General features: G+C 42.5%; 2 protein-coding genes across 2 annotated transcripts; both read left to right on the forward strand.

Moving 5' to 3' along the window:
- The first annotated feature begins 704 nt into the window (after positions 1-704).
- Positions 705-3,505, forward strand: LOC146988248 (uncharacterized). The gene is made up of 2 exons (XM_085775380.1): positions 705-1,618; positions 2,845-3,505. The coding sequence occupies exons 1-2, from the start codon at positions 1,305-1,307 to the stop codon at positions 3,077-3,079; spliced, it is 549 nt and encodes a 182-aa protein (XP_085631506.1). The 5' UTR covers positions 705-1,304; the 3' UTR covers positions 3,080-3,505.
- Positions 3,506-8,345: 4,840 nt separating this feature from the next.
- LOC146988249 (uncharacterized) lies at positions 8,346-13,170 on the forward strand. Its single transcript, XM_085773384.1, has 3 exons — positions 8,346-8,558; positions 9,492-9,798; positions 12,974-13,170. Exons 2-3 carry the CDS (start codon positions 9,533-9,535, stop codon positions 13,131-13,133), a joined length of 426 nt encoding a protein of 141 aa, XP_085629510.1. The 5' UTR covers positions 8,346-8,558; positions 9,492-9,532; the 3' UTR covers positions 13,134-13,170.
- The last annotated feature ends 20 nt before the right edge of the window (positions 13,171-13,190 follow it).

Below are 13,190 nucleotides of genomic sequence, written 5' to 3' on the forward strand. Positions count from 1 at the left end.
TTAGCCTCCGTAGTGTAGCTCTGAGTAGCTCGCAGCTCTGTTCTGCCGTTCTAAAAATAGCTTGCATCGACAATTAAAGGTAACCTACTCCTAAAACTATAGGGATTATGGCAATGGGCCAATTTGCCAAAATGTTGAACTATCCCTTTAAAATAAAAGTGACAAAAACGTTTCTAAAACTACAAAGTCAACATCTACCTACCGGTAGCCTATACTTAATAACTACGGAGGACTTCAGTCAGTGTCCAGTGATCCTGCTTAGGCTATAATAGTTGCCAAGGGCATGTCAAAGGGCCCAGTAGTGTCAGACCTTCAACACTAAAAACAGTTAACAGTTAATGAAATACTAATGAACCCTTTAATAAAGTCTATCAGTCATTCATCAGACAATAATGAATCAGCATTAAAGGAACAAACTGTATTGAATAACAGTGTAAGGATCATGTAACTGTTGACAGCCAAGACTTCTTCAAGTCACTTGATCTTATCAAGGCTCTGAGGTTGCGGAGCAGGTTCTTTCATAATGTGGCCTTTAAGGCAAAAAAGCTGAATACTCAGCTCTTCATTTGAATTCAGTAACCTAACACAATTACAGAACAGTCTTATATGAAAGTATGCAGGCTTAAATTTCACTCCATCTCTTGTTCAATATGACATTTTATGTTTAAGGAAACTGCAAGGTCCTGATCTGTTACAGATGACACACACACACACACACACACACACACACACACACACACACACACACACACACACACACACACACACACACACACACACACACACACACACACACACACAGAGAGACACAGGGCTAAAGTGGTACCCTTCAGACACATTAGACAGAGGGAGGGTGGGGCACCAGTAAAGATTTCTTAATGGGCTCTGCCGTCCTTTCGTCCATCTGCCCCGATGATAAACACACAGCTTCTCCACATTAGCCTGATGCGCATCAAAGCCTTCACTGTTTTATTTTCCACTACTTTCCGAAATACCATCAATTTTAACAATTTTCCACTGGAGCTGGATATTTACAGAGTAAGGACTGGCACATGGACCAAGTGATCATCAGTTTTGATCAGTATGGGAAATGGAACTGAGAAGAACAAATAAGTAAGTCAGCTTTTACTTGTGATGACAGGATTTCTGTAACTGTTGGAAAAAAAAAAATCATTTGGATGTCCGATCAGTGCCAGAACGCATGGGGAGCACACTCTGTGGGATTATTGGTGAGTGAGTGACACTATCCAGCTGCTCACAGCCTGCACAGTAACCTCAGAGACAGTTTACGGTCCTGGAGGAGGATGCCTTCCCTGCACCACGGAGCTATCTTCGTCGGAGCCTTCCTCATCGTGACCGGGGGGTCCACAGCCTTCCTGGCCTCGTACCAGAGCCGCCTGCAGGCTTTCTCCCTCTGCTGTGTGGTGCTGGGGGTGGTCATGCTCATCCTGGGGCTTTTTTGGGCAATGAACAGCAAAAGTGCCGCAAACTACAACCACAGAGAGTTCGACCCAGAGTGCCCACATTATCCGTATGACTACCCCAACTTCGGCAGCCATGCCATCTTCACACCCCCCGGGAACCGCTTCCCAGAGTCCCAGTCTGTGTTTCTGCCCAGGTGGGTCAAGGAAAAAATAAACATTTCAGATTGTGTGTATTGCTGTTTTGTAGAATTCAAGCTGTAGGCTATTTGTATGAAAATTGAATTTTATCCTGAGTCAGGAAAATGATATAGCCTACGTATGTTTGAGAATAACATATAGCTATGTTTATAATATTAGAAAATAAACCAGTTAAGATAAGGGATCTATCTAAGATCCTGAAACATAACGTAGTTTGGATGCAAATCAAAGATGCTGTCTACTCTCCTATGTTATCCAATTCATTCTTCCTGTTGTTGCTCAATATTGGATCACATCAAGGGTTCATATAACAGTTTTCAGGGTCTCTCTGGGATAGAGCTGCATCCACACAATAACTGCACCAGGGTGTTGCACACAGACCACAACAACTTAAACATTTTGTACAGATGTATATATTTTTTCTTCCGTTAAAATATTTTCATATTCTCATATATTTTCATATATGTCATATTCATTTTGCCAAATATGCGCATGTCCCTTTAAACTCCTGAGCACTGGATGGGCACAGCCCGAAAAGGAGTTAATCTCAGAATTAAGACCAGAAACAGAGCTAGCCTAGTTCCATCTGCAGCTCTTTTAATGTTGATGAAAAGCATCTCAGCCCATCAGCAAGAAAACAAAAGACTAAAAAGAGAAAAGTACATGTTTTTAGCAGCAGGTTTCATTACTTTTGGACAGAGCAAGGCCACCTGTTTTGCCTTTTTTTCCTGGCTAGGCTAAGAAGCACACAGCTGCTGTTCATATTTACACATTTACTAATTTTTGCACAGGCATGATAATGATAATCGAACATTCTTGACAAAAAAGGTCATTTTCCAGCCACACCATGTGATCCAAAGACACTTTCAACAAACCAATCAGCTGATCGGCCAGCTAATTTTGCTCCTGTTGGATTGTCTGCTAATTAGTGAAATACAGTAAACTAATAGGCTGTATCTGGAAAGACACCACATGGCTCACTCAAACTACAGCTGTAATTTGAAAACTCTTATCATGCCTGACAGCCAGGATGTCCATTGTACCTTTGTGAAACCTAATTACTGTGTTTGGCAGGAAACTCCACTGCCAGCAGAACACGACTACACCTGCTGCTCAGTATCTGATCTCTGCTGTCACCTCACCGCTGCACCAGACATATCAGTTTTTATGTTTATGTTTGTTGTCACCTGATGTTTTACTGCCCCTGTTTTCTCGAGTGCAGGATGGAACGCCACAGGCAAGGCGCTCGTGCGGAGGATTTTGACTACCCTCCCATGGACTCTGGTGGTTTCAGCCCAACACCTCACCCGCCCCCCTGGCTGGGACCACCGCCTCCTTACGAGGTTGCCATCAAGACCACGTGCAGCTCCACACATCTGCGGCGTGCATACTCAGACACGCACCTGGCGTCAGAGCCCCTGTTTGGACAGTCCAGAGAGATTAGCTTTGAGGTGTGACCCTGGCTGATGTGGACGCCCCCCGCCTCTCTACATCAGACCACCAGATTTAAACACTGAAGACTGGGGCTCACTCAGACAGTAGCCGTCTTTTGGCAGCAACAAACTACAAAAAAACACTTGAAGCATGCTCCTTTCTTGAGTCCTAGCATGGTTTTTGTCATTACAATGGAGGTGTTAGCACATACTCAACTATACAGTATCAACAATGAAACAAGCCAAATGTAGCCTTATCAGACCAAAATGAAGCACCTAAATACTTTGTATTTATGAAGCGTGTGGCCACTACAAGCCACCATTTCACTGTGTTTTGATGTTCTAAACTCTCTTGAGGGGACAAAAGTCCTCTATCATGCACAAATATTAAGTTTGGTCAAGATCAAGCTTTTATTCCAGACAGGAAGTTAGTTTGTGATTGTTGAGAAATAGCCAATTTTGGCTGGACTGCAACTGCAGGGCCCTTTAATCTAAAAACGTCTGTGACTGACTGAATGAGTGAGTGAGTGATAGAGTTAAAGGGAACACATTGCACCATTGGTCAGCTGACTTTGGAGTTCCTCTATGGACTGCTGCACAGTCCCTATGTTTAGAGACCTAAAAGGGTTAAAATAGGGTTAGGGGTAAGGATTAAAAAAGCTGGACTAATCTAGCTAGACTAGACTAGCTAAGAGGCTGTAGCCTACATTGTGAGAGACAATATGAGTAAAACAGAGTGCTTCAGGGATTTATTTTATCGATTACTTTATGAGTAAGGATATTTTGAATACATCATAAAATCAGTACTTAATCAGCAGCTTGGACATTTTGGCTCAGGAGTTAATGATAATGTAGTCTAAATGGACCATTTTCACTCATTACTTCAAACTTGTTCTGTTGCCTGAATACAGAAGAGTAAAATGTACATGACTAAAGGTTCCATGTTTTAAACATTTTTGTTGTCTTAATTCAAGTGTTGATGCATTATAATAACATCTAGTTTTTCATCTCAACTCCCATGCCCTTTTTTCAACAAAATTAGCAGGTATAAGCAGCTTTCTTAAATATGGGTAAACCTGCTAATAAAAGCCAGGTGACCCCTTTTCCACTGTCAGCCGAGGCATCTTTTCAGATTCAGGACACACACCTGCAAGGAGCAGAGCACACACATGGTGGAGAGAGAGAGCTGCTAGCCACCATGCAAAATGGTAAAAGGGATCTGTCACATCTTATCCCTGGTTGTGGCTCCTGAAGACGTGTTGGAGCCTCTGAGTAGCTGTTGGGTTTTAAAAGTAATTTCATCCTTGTGTGCAGTGTAGCCACAGAGTTTCTGGTTTAACTGCACCCTGCTGCAGAGGTGACAGGTGTGATCAAAAGTCTGTGTCTAAAAGATGTTACAGGGTGAAGATTAGGGAGTTAAAGTAGGTGTTGTGTACTGCATTTGACGACTGAGAGGTTAGTTGGGCATGGCTTGTTGTGACATCACAAAGTTACAGAAGTCCAGACGGCTGGTTTTGAGATTCAGTTTCTGAATACAGGCTTTGGGTTTTTATCTGTGGATTGAGGCTTTGATACTCATTGATAGACTGAGGCTTTCATTCCTTTGAACCTGGACATGATTTAAAATGAAAGAACACAGGGACATCTACTTCTACACTATATAGGACCTTTAAAATAGAATGTAAATATGATGCAATGGTGACATGGTTATATCAATTCTACAATGGTTTTGAACAACATCTTCAGTTTCACACATTAAAAAAAAAAAGATTGATACTGTACTTCTATGTCTGTATGCTAAATATGAAGCCACATGTTAATGGGATGTATACAGGATAGTTCAGCTGCCATGGCAAAAGAAGCACACAGGAAATCCAGGATTTCCTTAAATTTCAGTGATTCAGAATGTATTTTCTACTGATCAGCACATTGGTGGTCCAATTCTCAGCCGCTCAGCCCACATTTTGATGTTTTCTGGAGCATATTACACAGAATTGATGTGTCATTGCCACATTTGTGGTAGAAAAGCATTATATGCGTAGGTGTGTGTGAATGTGACATTCATTGTAAAGCACTTTGAAAGGTCAATGAGACTAGAAAAGCGCTATATAAGTGCAGTCCATTTGGGTAAGTGGATGATCCTCCTCCCCTGGTGAGGATCATTTTCTGTTTTTTAAAGGAAAGCAAAAAAGCGTCACTCTGAAAAAATGTTTTCCCCATCAGGATTAACACGCTCCACCACAGGATGGATGTGATAATTCATGTTGGGAAACTGGCACCCAGGCCCTTCGTGGTCTTTTAGTTTGTGTGGCACACATGTACTCATCAGCTTGTTGAAAGCAGGGGAACGATGACTCATCTCACCATATGTTTTTCCACTGCTTGCTAGACCACTGAGAATTACAACTTGACCTATTGTAATCATAGATTCTCTCTGTTCTGGTTTAAAGGCTCACATCTGTATTTTTCCTATTATTAGAGGTTTCTTCCCTTGCAAATGCCTGATGGCGTCCATACATGTCAATGCAATATATAAATCAACCTGCAGAGATCCTGTTATTGAATGTGTAGCCTTCATGATGTCTAAAATAAGATGCTGCACTATGCTGAACTGATGACCACAAATACATGGTTGTGATGTTTGACAGCACAAGGACGACTGCCATGCCTGAGATGGAGCTGTGCGCACACACAAACACACACAGAGGAGCTGATAGGAATCATAATCCCCAACAATTCACCTTGATACGTCTAAATATGCATGCTCCTATGACTGATACACTTTCTTCTTGACAAAGGCAACTCATTTGCGATCTCTGTGAGTATATGTATATTTACCTTTATTTAATAAAACAGTGATGAAGGACACACCATCAGGCACTTTGTTGTCTCATTAATTGGCAAAGGATTGTTGCAAATCTGCACTAGGTTCATACCACCTTCGGCTGCATGCGTATGTGATTCAATCCTTAAATCTATTGGTGTATTAGAAAAGCTGCCAAGATTTACTGAAATGAACAGATTTTTTGGAAAAAGTTGATAAAAATGGTGCATAAATCATTTTTGAATATTTCCATCTGAGAGAATAGTAGCTACAGCCATAAACTGTGTCTTGGTTTCAGTAGGCCGCTCAGACTGAGATCACTTTAGAACCTGTTCTGGTGCTTTTGAGCATGTCACATGATATTCATCAGCACCTGAAGTATGCCCAGTTATCATGGAAATGTATTCTATCTTTTTTTTCTGAATCCTATTGCTGATGAAAATCATGTGATATGATTAAAAGCTCCAGAACAGACGGAAAATATGAGCTTGTTTTCACAACTTCTGTTTCCAATGAGACCACACTTTGCAGCTCACACACTAACACAATTTAACTGTGTAGAAAGATTTTCTCTCTAAATCATGATCCCCTTACATATTTGCTTGTTGATCCTCACACTCTCATTCCTACATATTCCAGTGTTTCCATGTCATAATGTTTGATTACGTTTCTGATGAATGAAAGCAGAAGTGGCTATAATGTTGTGTTTCGGGGACACAAATAAAACCTTGAACCTTGGGGGCAGAAACACATGAATCTGTTTCACACACACAGAGGATGAGAAACCCAAAATTGAAGATTGAGCCATGATCGATATATTTTAGTAAAAAAGCCCCCCCAAAAAAAACTATTAAACTAAAAGCAAGGATGGCACATGCTCTCTGTGTGACTCGGAGAATTGTTCAATTGTGTCCATATTGTTCCATTAGAGGATAAAGGCCTATTTGTGGTTTGAAGAATAAAAAAAAAACCCCATCTGAGGGTAGTTTTCCATCTCCTCTCTTGGGTTTTTCTCAGAAACTCTAATAACCACAGGTTGGTGTCAGCCAATCAGAAGAGAGGAGGCTCTGAGACTCTCTTGTGATTGGCTGACTGCTTTTCAGATAATCAAGTAAAACAACTGCAGATTTCAGGTAAAACACTCAGAGAAAACCAAGAGCCCATCCACACCGATGAGTTTTTTTTTTTTTTTTTTTTTATCGTTTCAGCATTTCGTCCAAACAGAAACAGCGTTCTGGGAGGTTGAAACGGTATTTTTTGGAAACGGGTCTCAGAGTGGGAAAATCAGAAAATGCTGCCCCAGCGTTTTTGTGTAGACACCCAAAACAGATCTTTTGTGAAACGATCATGTCATACCCCCCACTGCTCTAACCTGTAATCTCAGCCACATCACTAGATGTAACGTAGCAACGATGACATAGGGTGGTACATACATATGTACATGTGGCAGCGTTATAGGCCACACATGCTCCACACACACTGAAATAAGATGAAGTGTACGCAGATATTTCATGGAACAATGCTGCGTTTACAGTTATTTTTTTCAAAATGAACAAGAAGAAGCTCATGCAGTTTCCGTGTGGACAAGGCCCAAATCTACAACATGTGTGCCAGTGGGTGGGGCTAAGAGTATGGCAAAAACTGCTTAGTTGTGACATCACATAGTCACAGAAACTGGTCTTAGGCATTTCTCTGTGAACTGAGGTTAGAATACTTTTACAGTATCAATATAGAACTTATACCTGATTTATAATATTTGATAGCCTATCTGAATATCTGATTTAGGCTATAATATTTTTTATACCTGATTTATAATAAAAGGGCACACAGGAAACCTTTTGGAGCATATTCAAGGGATGAATTCATCAGTGAAGGCAACAAGTTATAGTCAGACTGAATGCATATCAGAAATGGAGAGATCATTAGCTGCCCAATTAAGATAACATATTTATGAAGACTCTGTAGATCCGCCTCTCCACTTTATAATCAATAGAGTAATATTCAGTCATTTCCTCTCGCAGCCCCCTCCTCCCCAGAATGTAGGCCAGTGAGGAGCGCTCCACCCCCAGCAGGGCTCAGCCTCAGGCAAACTGCAGCTTTTTCAGAGCTTATCGGTCCGTGTGTGAGCGGGACTATGAATCTGCTCTTGTCCAAACATCTTGGCCAAACAGAGGCTAAGTGACAGTGCTCAGACCGTGCGCCCGCCCTGCCCTCCATTCCTCGTCACTGAAAACCTTCCCCATGAAAAAAAAAAGAAAAGAAAAGAAAAACAACACTTCCTCACATCGCACAGATCCACCACCGCTGCTCCCGCTGTGGCCACATGAAAACCCAACAGTGCCCGGCCCACATGCGACATCAACTCCTCTCCTGCTGATTTTTTTTTTTTTTTTTTTTTTTTGGTACCACGGTCACTCCAAAATAACCGGATATGCTCTTCCCTCGGGGAGGGAGAGCCGCGGATCATGAGAGAGGCGCGGCGGAGTCGCAGGATACGCGGAGCCGAAGCGGAGACTTGTGTTTCCCGGAGTTTTCCTAAAAGGAGCTCCGCTGGCTGAGACACACGGGCATCATGAGGAGAGAGAGAGAAGTTGATGAGAAGGAGAAGGAGAGCAGAGATGGTTAAAGCTTTCAGCACACTCATCCGCGGAGCAGCTCCTCACCGCCACTTCCTATCAGGTATGAGAGGATCGATATTTATTGGTGTCGCGCACAGAGACGCACACACACACGCACGCGCGCGCACAAACAAACAGATTTGCATGTAGCGTTTGCATGTTGTTTCCTCAGAAGTCACTTTACATTCTGCTTGTGGCCTGTACTCTTCCTCTTTCTATCGCCTGCTTACCCACACACCCACACACCCACCCACACACACACACACACACACACACACACACACACACACACACACACACACACTAGAAGTGTTGGATGCAGTCAGGGTGCTGATCCGATGTCAGGACTGGGGGGGGGGGCACAAAGTGATTTTTATTATTTTTTTGCCTGTATGCAACTCATACCATGCCACCATAAATCACAACTTGGTAGAGGCTCGCCATATGCACGGGGAATCATTTATTGTGCTTACCTTTCTTGTTTATCTGTCCTAAACAGCCAACAGTGCGTATATCACTGCTATTATATTAGTAAATCATAATTTTAAGGGTCTCGGGTATGTAATATCTACTACTCATGTTCTTATCTTTCGCCTCCCACCGACCCTCCCAGATCCCCAATTCTTCTCACCATCTTCCTTTTCTTCCAGTGTATGGAACTACTTTATACATGATTAATTGATATGGATGAATATCAAAAGATGAAGCCCTAAGATTGAGGGAGTTGTTTTTTACAGCCTGCTGATGTCATCAGCATCTGTGTAAGAAACTACCCGTTCATTTGCATCGTAGAAGAGGAGACCAGAGATGGGATGTGGAGTCAAAAATACATTTGTCAAACCTTATGTTCCACCATTTCAATCATTTCTTTTTAGATGTGAATCTAAAATGTGAAGAATGTTAAGTCTGAAAATACATTTGTTCAATTTTGAATAATTTGGGGTATTTTTATTCTGCACCCATGGATACTGTATGTGTTGTCTCTCTCCTGCAGACTGACTGTTGCTGAGGTGGAGGTGCAGCTGTAGCTGGAGGATGCCGCCCCCCAAAGGGCTGCTGCTCTGCCTGGGCATTCTGCTGGTGACCGTCGGGGTGGTCATGGTCATGTGCCTGGGGTTCCCCTCTCAGTCTTCCCCGCTGGTTGTGCTGGGGGTGTTCCTGGGTCTGGCTGGCATAGCCCTGCTGGTCATCGGACTCTGCATGGCCATGAAGAATCTCCAGGTGGCGGTGCCCGGACACTTCCTGCTGCACCCCCGCACGGGCACACGCTTCAGCCCCCAGCAGGCCCTGGCCATACAAAGGTCAGGAACACCTGCACTGTTTAACATGACAAAGATAGACAATGTTACAGTTGTTCAGTAGTTAGTAATACTAGTGTTCACTGAGAAGTGTTGGAGCAGTGGTTCTGGGGTGATGTCACAGGATAAGTGAGGCAGAAATAACAGGATGTCAAAGTTATTCTTCTGCTGCACTATTTTATCGACATTTTAACTTTTTGACACCAGTCTTATGAAAGACTTCAGACTTTCACATTGCAAGTAAGTTTTCAAATCAACAACATGTGGAAACGTAATTCCCTGAGGAGTCCAGAGCTATGCTTGCTTTGAGCTAAATTCTAAGCGTGCCTACAATGACAAACAAACATTAGAAGATGCTGATTGCTTGTGTAACTTAACCTAACGCTTAACTTTGTTTTGTGTGTCAGCATGCTAACACATTCGCTGGTTATTGGTACTAAACAGTGCACAACTAATGTACAATCAGTTGTAATGACATTAGGGGTTACAGGTGTTTGAAAAAAATCAAGTTTTGATCTGATGACAGAACAAGATATACAATAGAGGCATGAAAAAAGGTTGGAAAACCCCGGCACAGAGGACCATAGACTCAGAAAACCCCCTTGTTATAGTTGGGAAAACAACCCTGCCTCCTTTTAAACATTCAAAACCAATAAGTGTTCAGGCTTCCCTTCTGTTGTTCAAGTTAAATAAACATGAATACAGACAAATGCCAGAGCACGCCATCCAGAGAGATGACCTGCTGTTGTTGAACCGATGTCTTGGACACATCATCATTTATTAGTTCTGGTGCAAAGTTTGGCTCAGAGCGGCGGAGTGCGTCTGAGCAGCTTGAAAAAAACGCAGTGACACTCGAAAAGGGAGAATAACAGATTTTCTGATTATGGATTGATTACAGAAGTAGGTCATGGAGAGAAAAGCTGACACACATGCATGTGGCTGACACCCCCCCACCCCCCGGCATTGTCTGAGGTAATCTACGATAGCCTGCATGTGAATTTAAACAAGACGTGCTCTGCTCATTGTCCAGCCCCGTGCTGGAGATGCCAGCAGCACTGTTTCCATCATCAAGGCTTTTCCTACCTCCACACACTGAGCGCACAAAGAACGATCAGTATTTCTCAACCTGATCTCACTACCAAACCTGATCTGTTCAATCTGAGACTCAGACAGCTTCAGTGTTTGTTTTGGGAATCAGAGCGATGAGAAAAATCATCACCAGGGGAATACATTTTGCAAACGGGAGAACACATTCTCTGACGGTGAAGGAGTGAGGACTTTAGAAATACAGGAGGGATAGAAGAAAAATGAGAAAGCTCTGAAGTAAGATGAAGTTTTGTTTCAGATAGATCAAAGAAATATAGTTATTATTTCTGTATTTGGACTATTATGTCTCATAAACATGTATCATCATTTTTATATTAGGCCTACTATTTTTCTTGGTTCACTGACAATAAACAGGACACGTGTAGTGCCCAGCAACAAGTGCCACTACATTTATTACACTTGTCACTGGACTCTATTGCTCTGTTTTTTTTTTTTTAAATCATTTAAAGCAGAAGTAAGTGATATATTTGTGTTCATATAAGTCTTAAATAGTTATATCTTCCGACAGCAATCACTTACATAGAGTGTTTGGACCGAAACACGGGTCTGTCAGTCACTCTGCTCTGCTCTGAGCCGAGGAGAAAACATTTATCGTATCCTACAGTTTTTATCCAATGAGGAGAGAGAACGGCATGCAGGGCTGTGTGTGCAGCCAAGGAACGCAGTGAATGTGGCGACGTAGGGACGAGGACTGTTATGGTGCGTTCAAGGCAACTCGTAACTCGTGTTTTTCCGACCTGTGAAGTCATACCCCAGTTCGATCTGGTACGAGTTCACGGGTCGGAAGTTACGAGTGGCCGTTATAGTGACTTTCACCGGTAAAACAGGTCGGAAAAACACGAGTGGGTTGCCTGGAACGCTACAAAGTCGTAAGTTGTGACTTGAAGCTGTAATTTACGGTTTCAAAAGCCTGCCTCGAACGCAGCATTAGCCAAAACGACCGGATCGCTTACTTCTGCTTTAACTGAAATCATGACCGCCCTGAAATAGATTGATGACCGTTCCAGGGTGTAGCTAACCCTCCCCCTCTGTAACCCCCACCCAGATTTAAAGCATTAGTAAGCATGCAGAAGTAAGCATTAAAAGAAGCTGAGGTGTAATTAAACTGTATATACTGTAGGAGTTAACAATCAGCTGATGTTTACTGAAAGGAGTTCAAGTGTAAGATACAGTGCAGTCGAGTAGGCACTGAAAGGAACTGGTGTTTTAGTCACGGAGAGACTGATAATCAGTTGAAGTATTGCTGAAAGAAGCTGAGGTGTAACATAAAGTGTCATCTCTAAAAGGTAATTATCGATTCAGGGGCAAGAATGAAACTATTAGTGTGTTAACTGAATTAAAATCACTGAAAGAAACTGTCTGGGCAAAAATTCCTGAAAGGAGACCCGCCATTAGAACTAAAAGGAGTTGATGTGTACGTTAAAGTGTTATCACTAAAAGGTTCAAACATAAAAAACAGTCGCAGTGTGTTTGAAAAAAAGTCAGAGAGCAAAAATGATTGTTATCTGAAGTGTTGATGTGTAGGTGTCATTACTGAGAGGTGTTGAAGTGTGAGTGTGTTATCTCTAAAAGATGTTGAAGTGTAAGTGTTATCATTGAAATATGTTGAATTATACAGAGGAGGAAAATAAGTATTTGATCCCCTACTGATTTTGTAAGTTTGCTCCCTCACAAAGAAATGGACGGTCTATAGTTTTTATAGTAAGTTTATTTTAACAGAGAGAGACAGAATATTACTGCCAGGGCCGTTGCTAGGAATTCTGGGCCCCCTAAAAAAATACTGAAATGGGCCCCCACCCCCTGACTTTTCATTGCCACTTTTTTGATTGACTGTGTATTAGAGGAATTTAGTTACAAAAAAAAAATCAGTCTCCTGGGGGGGTTTTGTGGGCCCTACAAAAAAAATCCAGAAATAATATAATCATAAAAAGGTTATAAATTAATTTTCATTTGATCAAGTGAAATAAGGGCAAAACTCAGCAGGGGATCAAATACATCCTTGAAGGGTGTTGAAGTGTTGACAGGTGTGAACTAAACTCAACTACACACTCCTCTTGGTCTCTCTCTGCAGGAGGCTGGACCGAATCCGTCGGGAGATGTCGGCAGACTCGGTCAGCCAGAGGCCGGAGCCCGAACCCTCCCTCCCGTCCACCCCGCCGCCCTGGACCATGGAGCCGCCTCCATCCTATGACACGGTGATGAAAAGCCAGGAGCACAGTGAGCAGCTGTAGTCTCCGGGCGGACGTCTTCTTCACTACTTTGTGTCGGTGCCTTGTTTCTCACAGAGG

This window comes from Trachurus japonicus, chromosome 4, assembly GCF_045865225.1.
Source record: "Trachurus japonicus isolate A0001 chromosome 4, Traja_1.0".
Lineage (NCBI taxonomy): Eukaryota > Metazoa > Chordata > Actinopteri > Carangiformes > Carangidae > Trachurus > Trachurus japonicus.

What these genes read in the sequence shown, in the direction of transcription:
- LOC146988248 (XM_085775380.1), top strand. Translation starts at nt 1,305, where the DNA reads ATGCCTTCCCTGCACCACGGAGCTATCTTCGTCGGAGCCTTCCTCATC. An exon ending in CAGTCTGTGTTTCTGCCCAG is followed by an intron (nt 1,619 to 2,844) that starts GTGGGTCAAGGA and finishes TCTCGAGTGCAG; the next exon opens with GATGGAACGCCACAGGCAAG.
- LOC146988249 (XM_085773384.1), top strand. Translation starts at nt 9,533, where the DNA reads ATGCCGCCCCCCAAAGGGCTGCTGCTCTGCCTGGGCATTCTGCTGGTG. An exon ending in CAGGCCCTGGCCATACAAAG is followed by an intron (nt 9,799 to 12,973) that starts GTCAGGAACACC and finishes CTCTCTCTGCAG; the next exon opens with GAGGCTGGACCGAATCCGTC.